Here is a 25,053-nt window from a genome sequence, read left to right on the forward strand (position 1 = left end):
TTTAAAAAAATGTTGTTTTTTTTTTTCTTTCTTCTCCCTTCTCCCCAATCCCTAACAAGATTAAGAAGACACTGTTATCTTTTCTTCTCCTAGTTAACTGCCCTTGAATACATCCACTACAGGAAGGAGATGCCTATTGAGGATCTGGGAAGTGAATGTCTCCAAAATTAACAAGTGAATCCTAACACACCATCAGGGTGCCCTGATGTGTGTAAAGTGTAGCACATGGACATTTCTCATATTTATTTTCCTACATGCTGTTTCAAGCTCAGCAGTGGTTGACCCTATGAAATGTGACTGTCTTAGTAATGAAAATTAAACATCTAAAGGGAACTCACAATCTCTTTACACAGCCCAGTGTTCTCCTATCTCCAGAATAGCCTGGATCCCTTTGTTTTATAGGCAGATCTGCTATCTTGAGGCTTGGGATAAATCTCCCAAAATTTCTACTTGGTGGCAGCCTACATCCTACCTTAGTCAATGTTTTTACAAGGCAACTCATACTAAGAAGGCAAACTATTTACAATATTTTAGTGTTACAGTTGTTTTTTTCTCTTCTGGAATAGGGATTGAACCCAGGGGCACATTACCACTGAGCTATATGTTCAGTGCTTTTTGTTTTTATTTTGAGATAGGGTCTTGCTAAATTGCTGAGGTTATCCTAAAACTTGCAATCCTTCTGCCTCACCTCCTGAGTCACTGGGATTACAGGTATGTGCCAACATGTCTGGCTAGTGTTACAATTTTTAAATATATATATTTTGGTGAGAACATGAATTTTACAACATAGGGTCTATTCACAGAGCAAATTAAGTAAGGCTAAGGGGTTTAACTACATAAACTTCTACTACATATTCTCTTCAACATAAATTCAGTTTTCAAGGGAATATAGTCTTATTTAGAAAGAATGTGGTAAGGGGCATGAAAATTATTTAGAGTAATAGATAAATTTAAGACAAAAAACTGTGCAGAGAAGATAAAATGTAACGCATTTAATTTCTGTTAGTTTTCTACACTATTAGATTAAAGTAGAGATTTTTTTTTTTTTTTCAGGGCCAAGGACTGAACTCAGGGCCTTGTGTGTGCTAGGCCAGAAGTTTGCTATTGAGCTAAATCCTCAAGCCCTAAAGCAGAGTTTTCTTTTTTCTAAAATCAGATTTGTTCTTGCTTAGTAACTTATCTGTTCTACACTTGGCAGAGACACTCTCTTTGAAGACTTTATAATCTGTGGGTGACTTTTACCTTAAACATTTACTATAATTTCCATGGTGTCACACCTACAACACATTTTAAAGATACAATAAAATTATATGCACTTCTTGCATTTTTCTTATTTTATTGATTTCTGTACACTTTTCAGTAAACATTTTTGTTTAGAGAAAAGTAAAAAGTAAACCATATTGTGCAATTACTACAATTCATTACATTTTAGTTGCAAGTAAGATTGTTTCTAAGAAGTTACATCATCTCTGGAAGTTATGTTAAGTGATCCAAGTCTATGGAGCTCCTAATGGCATCATAATCTCCCTTAAAGATGGGCCAAGGAAGCCTGATGTCAGATCTCACCCCAGGGAAGGACAAGGGGGCCTGTAGTAACTGCCAATGGATGATGCAACTGTAGAGAACATAAGTGCACTTGGAATTATTTCCAGTTATATATTTAGTACATTCCCAGCATTTTCTACCATAAATAATGTGATTGATATGTATGTATGCAACTCTTAATCTGAATCTGATTTACTTACTTTATTTTTTATAGTATTGGAGATTGAACCCAGGGGTGCTTTCCAATGAGCCATACCCCTGGTCCCTCTTATTTTTTGTTCTCAGACAAGGTCTTTCTGACCTCTAACTTGTGATCCTCCTGTCTCAGCCTCCTGAGCAGCTGGGATCACATGATTATTTCTTTAAAACAAGTTCCTATCAAAGGATATGGACACTTTAAAGGTCTTGATGAATATTAACAAACATCCCCAGCAGAGTATATCACCCCCAATGGCAGAATTCAGTTTATGTTTATAAAGAACGTGTATTTTCATCTTATCCTTGCTATCTTGAGTTATTTTTAAAAATTGCTAACTTTATAGGTTAGTTTGCATTTCTTTAATTTTCAGTGAGACTGCACATTTCACCACCATGAATAAGAGAACAATTTATACCTTCTTCTCTACCTCCCTGCAACCTATTCATTTCTTAAATCATTGGAGTCTGATTGTTGCCTCTGACTATGGACTGAGCATGGCTTTTTTTAGGGTCAGCAATAATATCTTAAAAAATCCACTTGTCCTTCTTAGTTCTTCAATACATGTCTAACATTTCCCCCAACCCTTGAGGTAGGCAGTCTATCCACTATCTCCTATCAGTTTCTTATTTTTTTAAAAATATTTATTCTTAAATTTTAGGTGGACACAATATCTTTATTTTACATTTATGTGGTGCTGAGGATCGAACCCAGTGCCCCGTGCATGCTAGGCGAGCACTCTACCACTGAGCCACAACCCCAGCCTCAGTTTCTTATTTTTTGAAAGTACTTTTTAAAATAAAACTTTCTAAAAAATTCTACCTGTTCCTCTGAATGTTCAATTACAAACATAATTGTTCTTACACTTTCAAATCAATTCTTAAAGAATTCTCTCTTGATAAATTCTGATTTCAGTATTCATTAGATATTTCAAAAAAAAATTTTTGGTAAGGAAGGGCTGGGGTTGTGGCTCAGTGGCAGAGCGCTTGCCTAGCATGTATGAAGCACTGGGTTCGATTCTCAACAACACATGTCAATAAGTAAAATAAAGGTCTATTAACAACTAAAACAAAATCAGTAAGGAAGATATACTGTCATTCCAAAAGTATAAAGAAATTTTGTTTCTATCTAGAAATATTGAAAGCAAATAAAAGCAACTTTGAGATCTTCAGCATGAATCTACTGTCTAATTTACTTCTAGGTACTCTGTAGTCTAATTTGCAAAATGACTTATCCTCTTGTTATAAGGAAGATGATCTTCCTTTGCTTCTGGCCCCTTCTCAAATTAAGGGGCAGTACACCGATATACCCTTCCCCCCATCTTAGAAATTGACAGTCCCATCAGCTCTGATGATGATATTCTCATATAATTTTACAAGGACCATTGCTTGGACCTAGTCTTAATACAAGAATTTCAATTCATTCTTATATTTTACAAACTGATTCTCAGTTTGACTTTACCTTTCACTCTTCTACTATCCAAATTATATTATTAACAACAGAAGAGCTAACAGGGATATATCAAAATTGGAAAAGCTGACCCTGATGGCAACATCAGGTGAGGAGAGGGAGACTGAGGGATTCAGTGAAGATGTAAGAAAAGGAGGAAACTAATTTATTATATTTTTATTACATTTTAATTTTATTTTTCCTTTTTGTAGTACTGGGGATTGTTCCTGGGGGCTACCAGTAAGTTATAATGTCAGCCCTTTTTAAATTTCTTTGAGACAGGGTCTCACAAAGTTGCTAAAGCTGGCCATAAAATTGTGATCCTCTTGCTGCAGCCTCCTAAGTAGCTGGGATTACAAGTGTGCACCACCACGCCTGTCTATATTTTGCATATTAAGTGCTTAATTTGACACTTGGCATATAAGATATGGGTGAAGCTAAAGGATACTAATTTACTGAACACTTACTGGGGTTAGAAACTTGATAAATGCTTATTTGTTGATGGAAAGGCAGAAAGGTGGGAAGGGAAAAAAGAAGGAAGAACTGTTAAAATGTGTGTATTTGGGTATATGTGCATGCACACACACGTATATATAAAATGTGTGTGCTGTGTATATTTTATATATAACAGATAAATATATAAAAATATTAAAAGGGGCTGGCATGCATGTATATATAGAAATACACACATTCACAGATTTGTAAAATTTTTAAAATTTTTAAAAAATTTGTAAAATTTTTAGATTGGATTTCTGTGCTTTAGTAATTTGCCTCTGGTACTCAAGAGATGATTTACAAACATTTTGGCTAGCAAGGTTATTGAATAGATAGTTTTTAAAATTACTGATTTGGAAAGATGACTAACACTGATTTTTATAGTTAATTTCTATTATTTTTGTTTAAAAAATTATAGTACAGTAAGCTAGAGGTGCATTTGTTTACATGTACTTTCATGTATGGATAAACATGACCTAGCAGTGGCAGGAAAAACACTGAGAATAACAAACTCAAGGCCACACATCCAATAGCTGTAAGAAGATGGATACTAGCATTAGGATGGGTGTTAGTATTTCCAGCACTGCTCATGTGCTCCTTTGTCAAATAGAAATCAAAGTGCCCACACTGACCCTTATTGAGAGTTTGCTTATGTTGAGAATTATTTTAAGAGCTTTCCCTGTATTAACCCATTTTCTTCGCTTATTGGGTAGGTCCCATTTTCAGTCTCATTTTGTTGTCCAAGGTCCCTTTAGATGTGGTGAGTTGACAAAGGTGGTCCATGGATACTGAATGAATACCAAAACTAAGGAATCGATCAGAGTGACCTCGAAGTCAGGGAACAGGCTAAGGGGTCAGAGGAAAGAACATGTTCTGTTGAAGATATAAACCCACATACACCATTGTTATATTGCTGGTAAGAGAATTTCACAGATACAGAACCTTAGTGTTCAAACTATACACCTCATTAGAAGGTGGAACCAGTGCTTTGATCACAAGGATAATTTCTAGGTCCAACCTCTCCCTACCATTCATGGAGAGTGGTTTAGAGTAGGGTTTACTAAACTATAATCTGAGCTTCTCCTATTTTTGTACATGAAGTGAGCTAAGAATGGTTTGTACGTTTTTAAATAATTAAGGAAAAAGCAAAGAAGATTTCGTGACACTTGAAAATTAAATGACATTCAAATTACTACCATGCCAGTTCACTTACATACTGTCTATAGCTGCTTCCATGATACAAGAGCAGAATGGGATTGTCTCTACAGAACCATGGCCTTCACGCCTAAACTATCTGACCCTTAACAGAACAAGTCTGCCGCCTCTGAGAGAATCACCAAATCCAAAAGCAGGGGAAACCCTGGCAGAGCAGACTAACAAGACATACTAGCACACACAAATTTCTTCTTGGCTATAACTATAGTGACTCTAACTATAACTTGCTACAGTGATGTAACTATCTTTTAATACCTATTTCTAAGTAGGCTTCCTTTTTGATACATACATGCTGCAAAGTAGTCAGATACTAGGGTATTCAGAAAAAACTATGATCTAGACTTCAAGGATAAAGGGGTGCACAAGTTGATATTAGGAGAAATGATAGCACCCAGCACCAAAGCCTCAAGACTCTCTCCTTCACATGCATGCTAATTCCTGTTTCTCTGCGATAAGCTTTATAGGCACCTTCTCAGAGTGACTAGTCGTTCCGTGACAATAATTTCTGTGTCTCATCATTCCCAGGAGACATGGGACATGACTTCTTCACTCTCTTGTGAAGCAACCATCAAGATCCAGCAAAACTGTGGGAAAGTTTTCTACTCAAAGAACCTGCTCACACTTGTACTATACTCTTAAAATAAAACTAGGTTACAATGTACTTTATAAAAGATATGTTGCTCAAAAAGTTGACTGTAAAGTGAATTTCTGTTCACTGAGTCATAATATTCTGATTTTCATTATAACATTATTTTCAGTGTAAAACTGATACATTTTCATAGGAAGAATTCACATGTAAGACATCTTAAAAATCACACTCAAAAATGAAGCAAACCATTAAAGAAGCACACAAGCAAAAAACAATATAAAATGAAACCTTAATAACACAGCACTTGAAATAAGTCACAAAAATGCCACCATCATGCCAAGATAGAAAATGCTTTACAAGGAGACATTCTTGCATCTTGAGGACATATACACATGAGAAGCAGATGTGTTCAGTGGATTTCCCAGGCCTTTAAAAGTAGCTGTCAAAACAGGTGGGAACAGGGTTATTCTCCACCTCAGTACATCCATGGAAAACATAAACACTGTTGGTTATTGAGACTCTGAAATTGTAGAATATAGTTCTTATTTTGATGTTGAATTTCATTGTGGCTCAACTTAACTTTTTTTTTTCTGGGTGGATTCATGCTTGACACTAAGTTGCTAAAATCTGACCCCCAAACTCTGCTTTTGAAAGAGCAATGCATTTTTACTTCAAGTAGTTAAAATGAGTGATAGTGTCAAGGTGTGAGGCCAAGGCTGGGTGACTAAAGATATCACACACTGGAAATCTGACTGAGGTGGTAAAAGCAGTAGCCACTGAATCTTGGCATTATTTTACTCCTAGAGTATGGTTTTCCCATTTAGGTCCTGGGATCAGCAGAAGCAGCACTGCTAGGAACTAGTTAAACATGACACTCCTCAGCTCCAGCATTCTAACAGGTCTTCCAGGTGATTGTAAATCTGAGAACCACTGAGGATGTAGGCATGTATGGTTCATTAAACAAATCAATAGAAAAATAATAAGGCCTCAGTGAAATTAGTCTGATATACATACACAGAAACAAAAATTCCCCCATAATTTTCAAGGGCTCTTAAGTACTTCATAAATAGCTATAAAAAAATCAACAATTCTTATATATGAATTAAAGTCTAGATTGGTCCTCTCCTTAGGCAAAACTTTGCAAATCTAGTTGGAGTTACTGCATTTAACATATTAAATTAGCTTAAGACAGGCCTCATGTGGATTCGCATTAAAAAATTCTCTCCCCCAATCTGATCTGTGACTAACTCAGACAATGGACCAAGTATTTCCATGTTAAGGTATAAAGGTGCATCTCTAGGTTTCAAAAGTTAGAGGTAGAAGATGGTGAAATGGGGCTCCCTTTCCCTACAAGTTGGGAGTGGGGATTCCTAAATGTGCTCCCCACTTAGTGCCTGGGGGCAGGGTGCAGCCACAGTAGGCTATAGGATGCTCTGGGAGGGATTCCCAAGGCAAAAGGAGGAAGTAGGGAGAGAGGCAGCCATAGCCTGGTTTATTCCAACTTTAAGGCCAGGGCTGACGTTGGGGTAGCCTGTGCTTAGAATAAGAGAAAGGGAGACAGACATGTATCCTGAACAAGTGTCAGGATGGAACCAGGGATGCCAGACAGAGGTTTTCAAATCAACTGCAGGATGAGTGAGGAGGTCTAGGGTGACATATACTTTAAGTGTCAGGAAATAAGGAACAAAAAGGCAAACAGTAGGATGAAAAAAATAAAAATAAAAATAAAAAAAACCAAGCACCCGGGAATGGACTGTTCAATGCTTTAAACTTGTGCCAAGAGAATTAAGCCTGTTTGGAAAATGCCTCAGGAGCACAGAGTTTCTTCTTGGAAATGTCTCATGTGAGAAGAAAGCTTACTGTGCATTAGGACTATGTGTGTTACACTAAAACAGACTGGATGGGAGGAAGGAAAATTGGTTGAATTTGATACAACAGCAATGGAGAGGACAGGGAAGGAGGCGATTTTCTTTTTAAATTTTTTTTCTAAGTTGTAGTTGGACAGAATATCTTTATTTTATTTATTTATTTTTATGTGGTGCTGAGGATCGAATCCAGCACCTTGCACATGCTAGGTGAGTGCTTTACCACTGAGCCACAATCCCAGCCCCAGGAGGTAATTTTGAACAGAAAGGCCTTTATTCTCTTGCACAGAGGTATCATACTGGGGGTAGTGTCCCTTCTTCTCTGAACCCCTAACTGTGGAGGAGCTGAGGCCCAGGTGAAGTCCTCTCCTTTAGATCTGAGGCACCATATGATTTAAAGAATGTTATGGGAAAGACCACCAGGGAGGCTGATTTTTCATGTCAGAGGATCTGGACTTCAGTGGCCTCAAGGCGCTTTGGTCATCTGATGTTTCCAACGATAGATGTCGGAATATTCCTGGTGAGACTTTTCTTGCAGTGGGATTCTGCCTGCCCTCCTCTGGGTTGGGGAGCAATCTATGGCTGTGCTTAGAAGGCACTGAGATTTCTGAGGCAGGTTTTCAGAATGAACAATCTGGGAGGCTTGGACTCAGGCTTAGGGGGGAGGTTCTATAAGCCTTCAGATTACCAGGGAAGGCTCTGGGGACTTAACGTAAGGTTGCTTGCTGATGTTAGGAAGGAAGTGGTTGGTTATCCTGAACTTAAAATTTGCAGAGGGAAGTGCAGGGTCCTCAGAGGATGGTGAAGCTGGTCTAGAATTTTAATACATAATTATTACTTCCCTAAGAGTTACTCATGGCAATTATTCCTTAAAGGGACACTCAATTTTTCAAGAACATTTACATCACATATTTCTTGCTTCCTATGAGCAAGCAGCATCAAGTTGGTTTGGTGAGCCTTCAAGTTTTTTAACTGGGGCACAATGCCTTTGTCTGCTGACTTCTTGGATGCTAATAACATTTTTGATATAAATCCACAATCCCTCATCTACAACTCCAAATTCCAAAGAGCTACTCTGAAAGTCAGGATTTCAGATGGCAATATTGAACTTCTTGGACATAAATCTTGATCTGAAGGTATTTACAGTTTTATTTCTCCTTAGTGTGAATATTCATATATGAACATTCATATTTAATAAGAAATACTGGGTTTGACTATGAAGTGCTAATGAGCCGTATCATTTTCCTACACAACAAACATTCTGAACTCCACCACAAGCGTGACCCTAAATAATTTGGATGAGAAGCTGTGGAGCTGTATAGCTGTCTCTAGATATTAAGAACTACTGGGTCAGATCTCTCAGACCCAAAACTTAGCTCACCCTAACTCAAGATGGTCAAATGGTTTCATTAAAGCAGAAATTATGGGAAGAAACTTTGGCAGAAGTAAGGAGATATCTGGATACAGGGGACATCAAGGAGAGAGCAGCTTCTGTCAGGATTGATGGAGGCCAAGAAGGTAGGAATACTGCTCCTTGATGTGGTAGGCTGCCTTTCATGCTCTTGGGACCCAGGCTCAATGCTGTTTCTACTCATTTTTCTAGCTCTGAGTCACAGGTTCTATGGCCCAAGGGCAAACATGCCAGGGGCAGGAAGTTTAGTTGGAGAAGCTGGATTGGCCAATGGGGAATCAAGCAGTTTGGCTACAACTAGATGCCACTGATGCTGTAAGTGCCTGAATATACCTGGAAAAGCAGAGCTCTAATTCAAGAAGAAATTTCCATTCTAACTGCAGTTTCTATCACATGTGCATTTCTTTACCATGGCAGCACAGGTAGCAGCATTAGAAACTTGTATATTTATCTTTACAAATAGGTTCTAATTTCCTTGCATGCAGGGAACCTTTCTGTTTGACCCTAGGTTGTTGACAGTTAGTATGGTTTCTTGTACACAGCATGATTCCTGTAAATGTTGTGAATGAATTCAAGGATGAGCTAATACAATAATTACATTTTTCTTTCATCTACTCCTAGATCACAGACAACTATGACAGAATGTAACTGGGTAGTTACATGAAGTTGGGTTGCATATGCAAGATAGTGCTAAGTATGGATAGGAGAGAATGTGGGTATATTTATGCTTCCCAATTTGGTATTTATTTTTTGAATTAGCTTCTTTAAAACCACCAAATTTCTACTAAGTTTAACTTCCACTACCTGCCTGAAGTACAAAGAAGGTATATATATATATATTTTTTTTTTGATAGGAAAAGGGATAGAAAACTTAATAAAACTTACTAAGAAAGGATGTCCCAAGGAGTCAGAGAGTCAAGAAATTTTAGAGATGCCAAGAACTTTAGAAATCATCTAAAGTATATAGTACTTACACAATTGTGCTAAAAACATATACATATGCTGTCATGATCAAGACTGAAACTTGAACCATGTCTCCTAATTCCTCAATTGGCACTGGATCTATATCAAGTCAGACTAAAGATCTGGGGCTATTTGCATTCTGTAAGATCATCCTACTTCTCATGGTACTTCCTTCAAATGGAAATTTTAAATATGTAACAGTAAAACCTCATTTGTATGCCCATCTATGATAATCTGTCCAGTTTGAACTCATTAGTCAATTAGCAGAAATAAATGTGTTGTTTAAGAACTAAAATGAAACATTTACAAATATTCACATACATACCAGAATGATTATTTACCAGATTAGAATAAGTGAGGCTTTACTGTGTGTAAAACAGACAGACATACATATAAAGAACACTTTGGATTATTTTGAGATGTTTCTAGAAGCTGATGTATCAGAAATCCGTTAAACCCAGTCTTTCAGGCACAGGAAACACTTACCACTGCCAGCACTTCCCTCTCTTTTGCCACGGGAGCCCCCACTGCCATCTCTGCCTGATTTTATACGCTAGAATAAGAAGAAGAAAATTTAGAAGAATATGCGATATTCCTTCAAAACAATATAAATTTTAAATTATAAAATATAAATTATAAATTTTGAAATTAAAGCTACTGTGAAATCCTTAAGGACTATTATCATCATCATCTGAGAGTTAATTCTATGGGGGAAAAAAGAGTTGTTCTGGCAGTAAAGAGTTCAAAGCTTGTCTGTTTGGACCTGTAAAATATTACAAATCAAATGGACTTAACAGACATCTATAGAATATTTCAGCCACAGTGTGAATACACTTTTCTTCTCAGCAGCTCATGGAACCTTTTCCAAAATAGACCATAGTTTAGGTCACAAAGCAACTCTCATCAAATAAAAAAATTTCCTTGCAACTTATCAGATCATTATAGAATGAAATTAGAAACCAATACCAAAAAACCCTACATAAACTATATAAACACATGGAGATTGAACAATACACTTTTGAATGATAAAGGGTAATAGAAGACATTCTTAGACTCACATGAGAATAGAGATATAGCGTTATCAGAACCTCTGGGACACTATGAAGGCAATTCTAAGAGGAAAGTTTATAGGTATGAGTGCCTATGTAAGAAAATCAGAAGATCCCAAACAACCTAATGATGCATCTAAAGGTCCTTGAGAAAGAAGAACAATCAGATTCTAAAACCAGCATAAGCAAGGAAATAATTAAGATCATAGCTGAAATCCATTAAATTGAGAATAAAAAATACAGAAAAAAACAGAAGACTCTAGAACAACAACAACAAAAAATAACTACACACCAAAGTTCACACATACATGAAGAAAAAAAATACATTTCAATTGATGTACAAGTTCAAAATCTTTGAAAACATGAGGAAATAGGCAAATAAATCTCCCCCAAAATACACAATCCCCCAACAAAAGAACCCACAGATACAGGAGTGGGCAAAATTCCATAAAGACTATAACAAATTGATTATTAAAATGTTCAATGAATTTTTAAAAATCTAAGAAATAAATTAAGAGCAAATATGGGAGGTAAAAGACTATTTCAATAAAGAAACAGAAATATTGAAAAGAAAGTAATCAGAACTTCTGGAAATGAAAGACACAATGAGTCAAATTAAAAATTCATTTGAAAATGTCACCAACAGAATAGATTACACAAAAAAATAGAACTTCAAGCCTTGAATACAGAACTTCAGGCCTTAAAGAGAGGATACATGAACTTGAATACTTAGTATGCGCTAATGGGGAAAAAATTTAAAAAAAGACTATGATCAGAATATACAAGAACTCTGGAACAACATCAAGAGACCAAATGTGAAAGTCATGGGGATGGAAGAGAATATGAGATATAGGTTAAATGCATTAAGAACCTCTTCAGTGAGATAATAGCAGAAACCTTTCCTCACCTTAGAAATGAGATAGAAACTGTCAGGATGCATATAGAGCACCAACTGGACAAAATCAAAAAAGAACTTCTCCAAGACACATCATAATCAAAATGCTAAGAATATTATACGTAGCAAGAGAAAAACACCAGGTCACACTTAGAAGCAAACCAATAAGGCTCTCTTCTAACTTCTCAACTCAGACCCAAAAATCAAGGAGGGCCTGGAATAAGAAATTCCAAGCTCTAAAAGAAACAATTTCCAGCCAAGATTGTTATATCCAGCAAAGTTATCTTTCAGAATCAATAAAGAAATAAAAACTTTCCACAGTAAAGATAAACTAAAAAATTCATGACCACTAAACCAGCTACACAAAGAATACTTAAAGATATATTGAACTCAAAAACAAACCCCAAATCTCCCAAATACGAGTTCACTAGAAGAGCAACTACATGAAAAGCAAGACCAAAATGGCAGGAAATAACAAATATTTATAATAAGACAGAATGTAAATGGTCTCAACTCCCCAATTAAAAGACACAGATTCACAGAATGGATTAAAAAATAAGATCCACCCAAAAACTGTTTGCAAGAGCATCATTTCATAGGCAAAGATGCTTTCAGGCTAAAAGTAAATGGATTGGAAAAACATTCCATGCAAATGGAATGCAAAAACAAGTAGGAGTAGCTATTCTCATATCTGACAAAGCTGATTTCAAGCAAAAATTAATAAGAAGAAACAAAGAAGGCCATTACATACTGGTAAATGGAAGAATCCAATGAGAAGATGTAACAACAGTAAATATTTATGCCCCAAATGTCAGTGCTTCTAATAACATTAAAAAACAAAAACAAAACAAAACAAAAAACATAACCCAACTTCTTAATGTTAAATCTCAGAGTCTAATGCAATAATACTGTGGTATTTCAACACACCCCTAGTGAATTCAAGCCTTTGTTTAGAGTATCCAAGTGGTAGCCTGGTAGAACTGGAGTATGGGGCAGTGAGCATGGGCCAAGGCTGTATGAAGCCCATCATGCCAGCACAAGCCTGAGAAGCAGCAAGGTAGGGGAGAGGCAAGCCATGGTGAACTTACCTGTCACCTTGCAGTGACCCAGGCCTAGCCTGATAAGCAGTGAGAAAACAGAAGTTGGGGCAGACCCGAATGGAGAATGCAGGAAAATTCAGACTCAATGATTAAACAATAGCATTGATACTTTCCAAATTTGGACAAATAGCATTGGCTCTTTCCTAGAATCTGATTAGCATAAATTTGGACCAATAGCATTGACCCAAGAGCTAGATAAACTCCTAGACTAGGACAATGAAGTGGCAACCCCTATTGGGTCCCCCTCACCCTGCAGAAGCTCTGTCTCTTTTTTTCTTACCACTTGAATAAATCCTACTCTTACACTCACTGTTCCTCATCTGTGGATTTCATTCTTTGAATTCATGAGACAAGAACCTGGAAAAAGATTGGTGGTGAGCTGCTGGGGTCTGCTATGACATCATAGCCCACCATTAAGAAATGCAACAGTCCACTCAATAGTAGTGGAAAAGAATCTGGGTTTGTTGGCTGGGAACCCCAGAGAGACACTGGCAGACATACCCTTCTGTGATTACTTACTAAAATAAACTTTCTTAGCTGAGGAGGCCTGAAGTTTACATAGACCCTATCTGCCAGAAGAAGTGGAGAACTGAGTTTTATCACAAACTCCAGTTTCACACACACCAATTGACAGGTCATCCAAACATAAAATCAATAAATAATACTATAAATAAAATGACCCTAAAAGACATGTATAGAATATTTCATCCAAGACAGCTGATTTCTCTTTTTTTCTCAGCAGCTCATGGAAACTTTTCCAAAATAGTTCATATTCTAGGTCACAATGTAAGTCTTAGCAAATACAAAAAAAAAAAAAAAAAAAAAAAAAAAAAAAAAAAAATTATAGAAACCACATAAACACATAGAAATTGAACAATACTCTTTTAAATGAGGAATGGAAGAAATGAGAGAAGAAATCAAGAAATTGTTAGAAACAAATGAAAGTAGGGATATATCAAAATCTCTAGGAGAGTATGAAGGCAGTTTGAGGAAAGATTATAGCACTGACAGCCTATATTAAAAAACAGAAATATCCCATATAAATAATCTAATGCTACACTATACCTCAAGGCCTTAAAAATGGAAGAATGAACATTTTCAAAGCAGTAGAAGTCAGAAAATAATTAACATTAGAGTTGAAATCAATGATATTGAGAATAAAACAATACACAAAATCAATGCAACAAAGAACTGGTTCTTTGAAAAGATAAACAAAATTGATAAACTCTTAGCCAAACTAACCAAAAGAAAAAAAGAGAAGGGCCAAATTGACAAATCATAGATGAAATAGGACATATCACCACAGACACTTCTGAAATCCAAAGGATCATTAGAAACTATTTAGAAAATTTATATGCCAATAAATTGATAACATCTAGAAGACATTGAAAAATTTCTAGACACATATGACTTGCCCAAATTAAACCAGGAAGATATAGAAAACCTAAACAGATCAATATCAAGTTATGAAATTAAAACAATAATTAAAAAAGCCTTCCAACAAAGAAAAATCCAGAACCAGATGGATTCTCAACTAAGTTCTACCAAATCTTTACAGAAGAACTAACATCAGTGTTCCTCAAATTATTGCATGAAATTGAAAGGGAGGAATAGTCCCAAATACATCTATTAAGCCAGTATTACCCTGATACCAAAACCAGACAAGGACACATCAAGGAAAGAAAACTACAGATCAATATCCTTGATGAACAAATATGTAAAAATTCTTAATAAAATCTTAGCAAACTATATTTCAAAATCACATCAAGAATATAGTACACAATGATCAAGTGGGTGTCATCCCAGGGATGCAAGGTTGGTTTAACATACACAAATTAATAAATGTAATTCACCACATAAATAGAATCAAGGACAAGAATCATATGATCATTTCAACAGATGCTGAAAAGATCTTTGATAAAGTCCAGCAGTCATTCACTTAAAAAACACTGGAGATGGGCTGAGGTTGTGGCTCAGTGGTAGAGCACTTGCCTAGAATGTGTGAGGCACTGGGTTCTACCCTCAACATCACATATAAATAAATGAATGAAATAAAGGTCCATCAACATCTAAAAATATTAAATAAAAAAAGATACTGTTTTAAAAAAACAATAACACTGGAGGAACTAGGGATATAAGGAACTTACCTCAACATTATAAAGATATATATGACAAACCAAAGCCAACATCATACTGAATGGAGAAAAACTGAAAGGTTTTCCTCCAAAATCAGGAAAAGGACAAGGATGCCCACTCTCACCACTTTTACTCAATATAATTTTTGAAACACTAGCCAGAGCAATCAGGCAAGAGAAGAAAATTCGAGTGATACAAATAGGAAAAGAAGGGGCTGGGGATGTGGCTCAAGCGGTAGCGCGCTTGCCTGGCATGCGTGTGGCTGGGGTTCAATCCTCAGCACCACATACAAACAAAGATGTTGTGTCCGCCGAAAACTAAAAAAAATAAATATTAAAAAAAAAATAGGAAAGGAAGGGGCTGGGGTTGTAGTTCAGTGGTAGAGCACTTGCCTAGCATGTGTGAGGCACTGGGTTCAATCCTCAGCACCACATAAGAATAAATAAATAAAATAAAGGTATGTCCATCTACAATTAAAAATAATAATAATAAAAAAACTACAGGTAAGGAAGAGTCAAATTATCTGTTTGTTGATGACATGATCCTCTATCTAGAAGAGTTAAAAAAAAATCCTACATCAGAAGACTTCTAGATGTGATAAATTCAGCAAAGTAGCAGGATACAAGACCAACATTCATAAATTAATAGCTTTCCTATATGCCAATAGTGATTCTGCTGAGAAAGAAATCAGGAAATCTATGCCATTCATGATAACCTTAAAAAAAAAAAAAAAAGAACAAAAAACTTGGCACTTAATCTAACCAAGGATGAAAGAGCCTCTATGAGGAAAACCATCTAACACTGGAGAAAGAAACTGAAAAAGACTTAGAAATGGAGAGACTTCCCATGTTCATCCAAACAACCATATTATCAAAAGCATTATACAGATTCAATGCAATCCCCACCAAAATATCAGTAACATACTTCACAGAACTAGAAAAAAACAGTCTTAAAATTCATTTGGAAGAATGAAAGACCAAATATAGCCAAAGCAATCTTGAGCAAGAAGAGTCATGCTGGAGAGGCATCAAATACCTGATATCAAATTATATTAGAGAGCTACAGTAACAAAACAGCCTAGTATTGACATCAAAACAGACATGAAAACCAATGGAACACAACAGAAGACACAGAGATAAACCCAAATAGTTATAGTCATCTAATACTTGAAAAAAAGTGCCAAAAATATATGGTGGAGGAAAGACAGCCTTTTCAATAAATGATGCTGAGAAAACTGGATATCCATATGTAGAAGAATCAAACTAGATCCTTATATCTCACCCTGCTCAAATGTCAAATCAAAGTTGATCAAAAACTTAGCAATTAGACCAAAAGTACTGTGATTGCTAGAAGAAAACACAGTCAACACTCCAACATATTGGTGCAGGCACTGACTTCCTTAAATCAGAAATGATGGGGCTGGGGGTGTGGCTCAAGCGGTAGCGCACCCGCCTGGCATGTGTGCAGCCCGGGTTCGATCCTCAGCACCACATACAAACAACGATGTTGAGTCCACCGAGAACTAAAAAATAAATATTAAAAAAATTCTTGCTCTCTCACTCTCTCTTTAAAAAAAAAAATCAGAAATGATAAGTAAAGAGAGTGCTTATAGAATGGGAGAAAATCTTTGTCAACTACTCCTGTGATGGTACTAATATTTGGAATACATAAGGAACTAAAAAAGCTTAACAACAAACAAACAAACAAAAAACCCCAAACCAAACCAACAAACCCCAAATAATCCAATCAAGAAATGGACAAAAGAACTGAACACATTTCTTAGAAGATGAAACACAAATGGTCAACAAATATATGAAAAAATATTCAACATCCCCAGCAATCAGGGAAATCCAAATCAAAACTATACTGAGATTTCATTTCTCTCTAGTCAGAATAGCAATTATCAAGAATACAAATGATAATAAATGCTGGCAAGGTTGTGGGGGAAAAGATACACTCATATATTGTTGGTGAAACTGCAAATTAGTACAACCACTCTGAAAAGCAGCATGGAGATTCCTCAAAAAAGTAGAAATAGAATGCCATTTGATCTAGCTACCATGCTCCTCAGTATTTATCCAAAAGAACTAAAATCAGCATATTACAGTTATACTGAAAATGTGGCAATGGAGTTTTACTCAGCCATAAAGAAGAATGTAATTCATAAAGAAGGTATGTGCCAGCAAATGGATAATATTATGCTAAGTGACAAAAGTCAGACTCAGAAAACCAAAGATCTAATATTTTCTCTCACATATGGAAACCAGAGTAAAGCAGGGAAAAAGGCAAGGGTCAGATATGATAAAGAAAGAAAGTCAGTGGAGTAGAAGAAGGAAAGTGAGGGGGAAGGAAAGAGGGATGAAGAAGAAAATGCTGAATGAATTTGACAAAATTACACTACATACATACATACATATAACACCATAAATCCCACCTTTATGTATATCTATAAAGCACCAACCAACCAACAAACAAACAGAATTAAACCAGTATGGGAGAGGGAGGAGAACTGGGGGAGGGAGGAGAGTGGGGAAAGCAGGGAAACCAGAAACTAAAATGGAATAAATTTGGGCTGGGGATGTGGCTCAAGTGGTAGCGCGCTTGCCTGGCATGCATGCGGCCCGGGTTCGATCCTCATGCACCACATACAAAGATGTTGTGTTCGCCGATACTTGAAAAATAAATATTAAAAAAAAATTAAAAAAAAATGAAGTGTTTTCTTTAAAAAAAATAAAAATAAAAAAAAAATAAAATGGAATAAATTAAATTTCACCCAGGTATGATTACGTCAAATGAGTCCAACCATTATGTACAACTATAATGCACTAATAAGGAAAAAGCGGAATCCTCCCTTGAAACCCCAGCTTTTCCCTTGCCTTCACAAACAAAATAAACCCTTCAAAAGATGTAACAAAATAAGAATTTCAACATCTGACTTTATTTCAAAACTTGATTTTCATCTATTCCAGACTGATCATTTCCAGCATATCTGAAAGACCTGTAAATGCTAAAAATAATCTCATCAGGACAAAAGCCCATGTGACCCGACAGTTTCTCAAAGCAAAGACACCAGGTCAGAATAACACTTAGGAAGCTGTGTGCACTTCCATGATCACCACTCTACCTATTATATTTGCTCTCTGCCCTCATCTAGAATCTTCCACTTCCCTGGCTTGCTTAATAATCCTTTCATAGTTTTACTTTCTATCCATCTAGACTCCTGACCCACATCATTCAGCATAGCCACATCATAACCCTGACACCCTTGATCACTTCGTCTTTCCAGCTCACCAAGAGAAACCTAAGCCTGGGTTGCTTCGGTAACTTCACTCTTTCCTCTCCTCCTCCCAGGAAAAGTCCCAGGAGTGCAGAGTGACCTCGGGGTTTCCCAATAGCTTACTCAGTATCCTCACCTGTGCCCCACAAAACACCTCATTCTGCCTTCTTCAATTCTGGCAACTGTCTGTCCCTCTTGCATCCTGAGTTAAAGGCAACAGCATCCTCTTGGATATGCCAGCTTCTTCCATGTGTGAACTTTTTAGTTCCTTCCTTTGCCTGCTAGTCCCTTCCTTAGCTTCCTAACTCATCCCTTGGTGGACTTCCTGTGTATCTCAGGTGGCCCCTCCCTCAGTACACTCACTCTACCAGGTGCTCCCCGTGGTCATGGCCATGCTCTTCTGGCTTATCTTTCTCCCTCACCACCTTCCTATGCGCAGTGTGGTGCTCCACTCAATTACTTGCTGGCACTTGAAAATTAATGAATTCAATCAGAATGAGTCTCATGTATCAATCACTGCAATAGCTGTAACAATGATTTTGTGTGGAAGTTACAGACATGGCAACTCCAAGTAAATACAAAACATTTATTGAAACATTAGTTTGAACAGGCCAGTTGTGGTGATGCACACCTGTAATCCCAGCACCTGACTTAGGAGACTGAGGCAGGAGGATAGCAAGTTTGAGGGCAGCCTCAGCAGCTTAAGGAGATCCTATCTCAAAATTAAAAAAGGGCTGGGGTGTAGTTCAGTGCTAGAGTGCTCCAGGTTCATCCTCAATACTGCCCCAAACAAGAACTCCATTAGTTTGATACAGTTCTAAATTTAAAGAAATAGGGAACATGAAGCCTTAGATCACTGCGTATCTCCCATGCCATTTTAAAGAGGGAGGTCTAACTAGTAGCATTTTTAGCAGACCCAAGGACATCCTTAGCAGATGCAAAGTAAAGCCCTCTAGGGACAGTGCCATGAAAACAGGAATACTCCCCAGGGATTCCAGGGCTGGCCCAGGAGCTGGTTCTGCCCTGTCATGTGGAATGAGAGGTAAAGCAGGCAGAGGTGGAGGAAAAAAGAAACCAGGAGAGGTGTGTTAGAGAGATTACAAACACACCCACCCCTAGGTCAGGCAGAGTAAAAAGACTATCCAATATATTTATTTACTTGTAAAGGATTAATCTTAATAGGCCATCTGTGAACAGGAAGCGTCATGGTTAGATTGACTTGAAGGGCACCTGGGAGATGAGAAAATAAAGATCAAGTGTATTTAATTTATGGTAGTTCTTGGGCTGGGAGAAAAGGGAATGATGATGGTGGGGTAGATCCAGAACTTGTGTGGGAAACTTCTGAAAAAAGAAAATAAAAAACTGAAAATAAAATAAGTTTCCAAAATAAAAATTTATTCAGAAGTAAGCCACTATAAATGAGGGCCTACAGCTAATAAGCTCCTTGGCTTCACAGTGGAAGCCCCAGCCATGGTGGCCCCTGTATCTCTACAGGGCATGCTGGTAGGGGACTGATTCTTGTGGCTCTCCTACAGATAAGACTGTATTCCTGGGGCACAAGGGGCCTGTATTATACTGACACATCTGATGATACATGACCCACCTGAAATCTGAAGGACCAGGTATATTTTAGGAACACAATAAATGCTTATCAAATACAGTAATAAAAGCTCTTGCCATGTGGTAGGATGAGGGTTTTGAATATGGGAAATACTCATTCCCGCCTTTTCAGAGTTTTAACACTTAATAAAGTTCACAGAAATTTGTACTCATTTGGAATAGTAAGTAATGGTAGACATGAAAAGAAAAACTAAAAAGAACTGAAAAAATGATTTTCACCCTATCAATATTAAAATGGAAGAAAACAGCCACATAAGGGAATACAGAACCAAAATAATAACAGTAATCTGTATTTAATGACACGGAGAATTGCCCATGTTACTTTGCTTAAATAGGGGGTAAAAGTTATAAGATAGTAGTTTTGTAAAAATTTTTGTGAAAAAAGTCTCATTTAAAAAGCAATATATTTGTTTACAGACATTTGTAAAAATGACTGGGAGGATAAAATGCTAATAGTGACCTCTAAGTAGAGGGATGAATGAGTCATATTTTTCTTTATATATTTTAATTTGAATTAAAAATTACTTACAAAAGTAATCTGCCTGAATTTCTAAAAGAACATTTACTATTTTAATAATATAAAAAAAAGAGCGGAGGGGGGCAATTTTATTCAGGAAAAAAATGAAGGTACAGAATAGAGGAACAAAGCAGATGCAAGTAAAACAATAGGACAAATTAAATAAATGTTTGAAAGGACAAAAAAAAAAAACCCACATCTTTTACCTTTAAAAAAATCTATATTTTCAATAAGGATGCATGACCATAAATGTCACATATTACTCTCTTGTAATGGAATAAAATCAACCATTACAAGGTGATGGATCTATAAATCATCTAAAACAGCGTTACCCAAAGTGTGGTCTGGAAACCACTGTGTCCACAAATTGCCAAACATCCTTGAGGATATGAACACAGAGGTTGAGGGCAGGGACTTAAATGCTTTTATAATGATTTGATACTGTTGACATCCAAAATGCATGATTATTTTTCTAGTAATGTCAATGACAAACTACAAATAATAACTTCACCACAGATAGTTTGAGAAGTACTAATCTCTGAACACTGAGAACCAGAATGTGGTCCAGAGGTTAAATGTCCATTCCAGATTAAAAAGCTGACCAATGTCAAGTAAAAAAAAAATAGTTCAGGGTGTTGTCCACCATACTATGCTTTTATTCCATAAGAATTGGTGTCTGGGGCTTGGGTTGTGCTTAGCAGTAGAGCACTCGCCTAGCACATATGAGATCCTGGGTTTGATCCTCAGCACTACATAAAAATTACTGAAATAAAGGTATTGTGTCCATCTACAACTAAAAACTAAATTAAAAAAAAAAAAACTGGTACCTGTCCAATGAAATCAGAAGCAGTTCTTTTACCTAGTTAAGGATTCTTAAGAAGATCAGCTCTGACTTCATATTCAAGAAAAAAAAATAGAATTCAAAACATTTCTTAGTGGCTATGAATTCATGAACATGACCTTAACTTCCTATGCACAGCCAAAGCCAACTATAAGGCCTCACTGGATCCTTTGAGATACACAGCAGATTTTAAGGAATGCTTTCTGAGTGAATGAACTACGGAACCAATACAAGGCAACGCATAAAACCCTTTAAGAAGGCTTTCAATGGCTTTTAAGAAGTGATTGGTAATCTTACTCAAGAAAATGTAATCAATGCACAAATCACCATAAATTTGATACCAACAATGTATATTCTATTCAGTACTTTATGAAATTTATTCAATTCAATAATGCATAACAGTTGTAAGACATTCTTGTAGATTTTAATACATACATGAACTTTAAAAATCTTTTTTAAGTATAGTCAATTTAAAGCTGTCTTTATGGGATCTTAAAATGGAATCTCTTTGTTATTATAATGGAACAGGTATCCATTCAACAAGATTGTAAATTTTGGGGCGTAATAACTGGAAACATGGGTAAAGTACCAACTACATATTATATTAACTTTGAATTAATTATATAATATTTTGTCAATCTGGCCAACAGAAAGAATTAAGAAATGTTTTCTGTTATGGTTAAGGAAGGAGATGGCAAATATTGGTAGGATATTTCTCTTTTTGTATATTTTGAACACTTAAGAACAATTTAAAAATATTAACTATTAACATATTTCTATTTGGGGGCTGGTAATGAAAACCTTCTGTATTTTGTATACTCTTTCTTTATCCATTTTATTTTTCTTCTTAATAGTTTCCTTTTGTTCTCTAACCTCTTTGGTATTTTGATTGATATTTTTCTCTTCCTTTTTCATTTTTAAAATACTCAGTCCTCAATTCTCACTCTTCTCATTTTGCTCTTTTCCACCTATACAATCTAATTATTACAGATTTCCTTGCAAGTAGTGCTTTTGATGTTTAGTGAAGCAAAAGAGCAAAACATCTTTATAAAAACAGTAACTAAGGGGCTCACAGTTTCCAGGGGCTAGTTCACATTGCTATAGGACTCATGGTATCCAGCAATGAGGACAAAAGGGAACAAGTGAGTCTGTCTGTGCAGGTAGTAAATCTGTCTGGCCTGGCATGGCCAATAGCACTATGCCCAGAATTGCTTCCTTCTGGCCTTAACAAATGCAGAATGTGCTAAGTTTTTTCCTTACTCTGAAATGGGTAGATTCCCCAAGCACAGGGGCAGAACAGTCTTCCTTTCTTTCCATAATAGTTCCAGAAAGGAGACTAGTTTCTCTGAAAAAAAAAAAAAAATCAATCTATATAAAATTTCTAACTCTAATATTTTTAAATAGGAGTCAGGAGTACAGGAAGATATATCCTGACCACACAAACCTGGATTGGTTTATCTTTCTTAAGTTTATACAAAACTTTTTCCATTTTAAAGAATCTTGACAAATGTATGATTTTGCAACACTATGAAGCTCTCAGGAGATTCTGAGGCTCTATTGGTTATGGACCACATCTCAAGTGACACTATTCCAAGACCCTAACCCCTAATCTAATTATGGCAGGCTGATTGCAAGAAACATTTAATATAATTCCTGGTACGAGTCACTAACTTTTCTGGATGAAGATTAAGTAAGGATTACATTTCAAGTGAAAACCCTTATTTGCATAATCCTATTTCTCTCCCATTCATTCATAAGGTAGAAAGGTACATGAGTTAGGAGCCTGGACTTAGGAGCCAGCGGCCTGGAATGATATTCCATGTCTGCCCCCCAACATAGTAGCATGTGGTTTCTTTTCTCATCTACAGAAAATAGCAATGATGAGACCATATTCAACATCATAGGATTAGTGAATTCATTGGATTAGTTAATATATTTAGAACAGTGTCTGCACTTAGGCGCTCAAATGTATGCCACTATTGTTATTTTGTGCAGTGCCGGGGACAGAACTCAGGGCCTCATGCATGCAGTTTACCACTGAGGTAACATCCCTGGGGCCCCCATTGTTATTACTAATTAATTACATCTAGTTAAGCAGATGTAATAAAGTGGAATTAATGGAAAAGCTGCTACTAGAAAAACAAAGACTGCTAACATTACTTAGGAATATGTTACCCAGGTTCTTCACTTCAGCTTCTCCTTTCTGCTGCCAAATTTCTACCTTACCAGCAGAAGGAAAGAGAAAAGAAAGGCAGAAAGACTGAGGGTCATTTCTGTGTTCCGTAGCAGCTCCAGATAAAGGTTGGATGTTATTATTTAGAAAAATCTCTGGTTTCAAAACATGACTATTTCATAAAATATCTCAATCCAACAACATGGAAGAGCTCACCTATAAATAATCATTGGGGCCACAAACTTTAACAAGAAACATCTGAAAACTAGACTGATCACAGAAAATTATCAAATATTAAAAAGGCATCTGATTGTCTAACAAAGTGAAAACGTTTAAATACGTCTAAATATATCTGTATAATAAGCTATTATATAGACATTAATAATAATGTTTGGAAGAAATTTTAATTATATAGGAAAAATGTTTAAGCTTCTGCATCAAGATTTACTCTAAACAAGAAACAGAAAGATAAGAAGAAATAAACAAAAAAGGTAACAGGAAGCTTTAGGTTCAAATTTAGAAAAGGAGAGAATCCTTAATTCCAATGTTTATTATATTTAGCATTATAATTAACGTTTTATACCCTACATAGGCCAGGAAACAGAATGTATTGCCACATAGGCTCACTATCTAGGAAAGACAAATAGAAATGGGATGGACAAGAGTTACCTGATGTGTGCATTCTTTCTCTTTAAGCCTCTTTTCTTCTTCCTAGCACCTTTCTTTTTCATTGATCCCCCTTGACCGTGTTTATAAGCAAAACTTAGATGAGAAAAACCTCAAGAAAATGTTTTTATTATTTATGATGCAATAATGAATATAGAAAAAACTCTTAAATGTGAATAGAACAATTTAAGGAAAAGGGAGAAAAGGGAAAATGCCACTGACTATGAAGTCCAAGAAACCAAGTAGATTTCAAGGAAATTGAAAAGAGAGACTCAATGTTTATTTTAGTACTTTGTAGATTTGGACTATGACTTTAATTCCAAAGACAGACTAAGGTCTGAGTTAGGACAAGATATATTCCATGCTTGCATAATTATGTCAAAATGGATTCTACTGTCATGCATAACTCAAAAGAACACCCCCCCCCCAATGACTAAGGTATAAGAAACTTTGAGCACGAAATACTAAGGAAAAGCTGTAATAATGAGAGGATACATCCAAGTGGCATTGGGTTTTATATAAATTTTAATGAGACCAGTGATAAAATATTATGCAAAGAAGTAAATATAAGTATAGAGAGATGTAAGGAGATAAACATTGGATAGTTTAATTATATCAAGGGTAAATCATGTAAGTTTACTAAAGCAGTCTTTATAAAGCCACTAGGAAATTATTTAGTGAGTAGAATATTAGTTTTTATTTGCAATTAATAAAACATTTATTGGTAATTAATAAGACATTTATTTGTAGAAAAATGGATATTTCTAAAATTCCTGGGGGGTGGTCCCTGAAAATGATTTGTTCCCAGGTATTTTAAATATTCTTCCTTTTTTTTTTTTGTGGTGAGTACCAGGGATTCAACTCATGGACACTCAACCACTGAGTCACATTCCTAGCTGTATAGAGACAGGGACTCACTGAGTTGCTTAGCGCCTCACCAAATTGCTGAGGCTGGCTCTGAACTTGAGATCCTCTTGCCTCTGCCTCCTGAGCCGCTGGGATCACAGGAGTGTGTCACCATGCCCAGCCTCTTCTTTTTTTTTTTTTTTTT

At 36.2% G+C, this 25,053-nt stretch overlaps 1 protein-coding gene across 12 annotated transcripts in view; it reads right to left on the reverse strand.

The window, feature by feature from the left end:
• Positions 1-25,053, reverse strand: part of Ift88 (intraflagellar transport 88) — a 123,741-nt gene that overhangs the window by 7,830 nt on the left and 90,858 nt on the right. For 11 of the 12 annotated variants that reach the window (XR_007346969.1, XM_015499344.2, XM_015499345.2 and 8 more), the window contains one exon: positions 10,215-10,281. The exons of the other annotated variant lie outside the window; for it this stretch is intronic. Coding sequence is in view for 10 of the 11 variants with exons in the window: in XM_015499344.2 (XP_015354830.1) it covers positions 10,215-10,281 (67 nt within the window). In the remaining variant the exon portion in view is untranslated. The remainder of the gene's footprint in view (positions 1-10,214; positions 10,282-25,053) is intronic. 12 annotated transcript variants of the gene reach the window in all.

This window comes from Marmota marmota, unplaced genomic scaffold (genome assembly GCF_001458135.2).
Source record: "Marmota marmota marmota unplaced genomic scaffold, marMar, whole genome shotgun sequence".
Taxonomy (NCBI): Eukaryota; Metazoa; Chordata; class Mammalia; order Rodentia; family Sciuridae; genus Marmota; species Marmota marmota.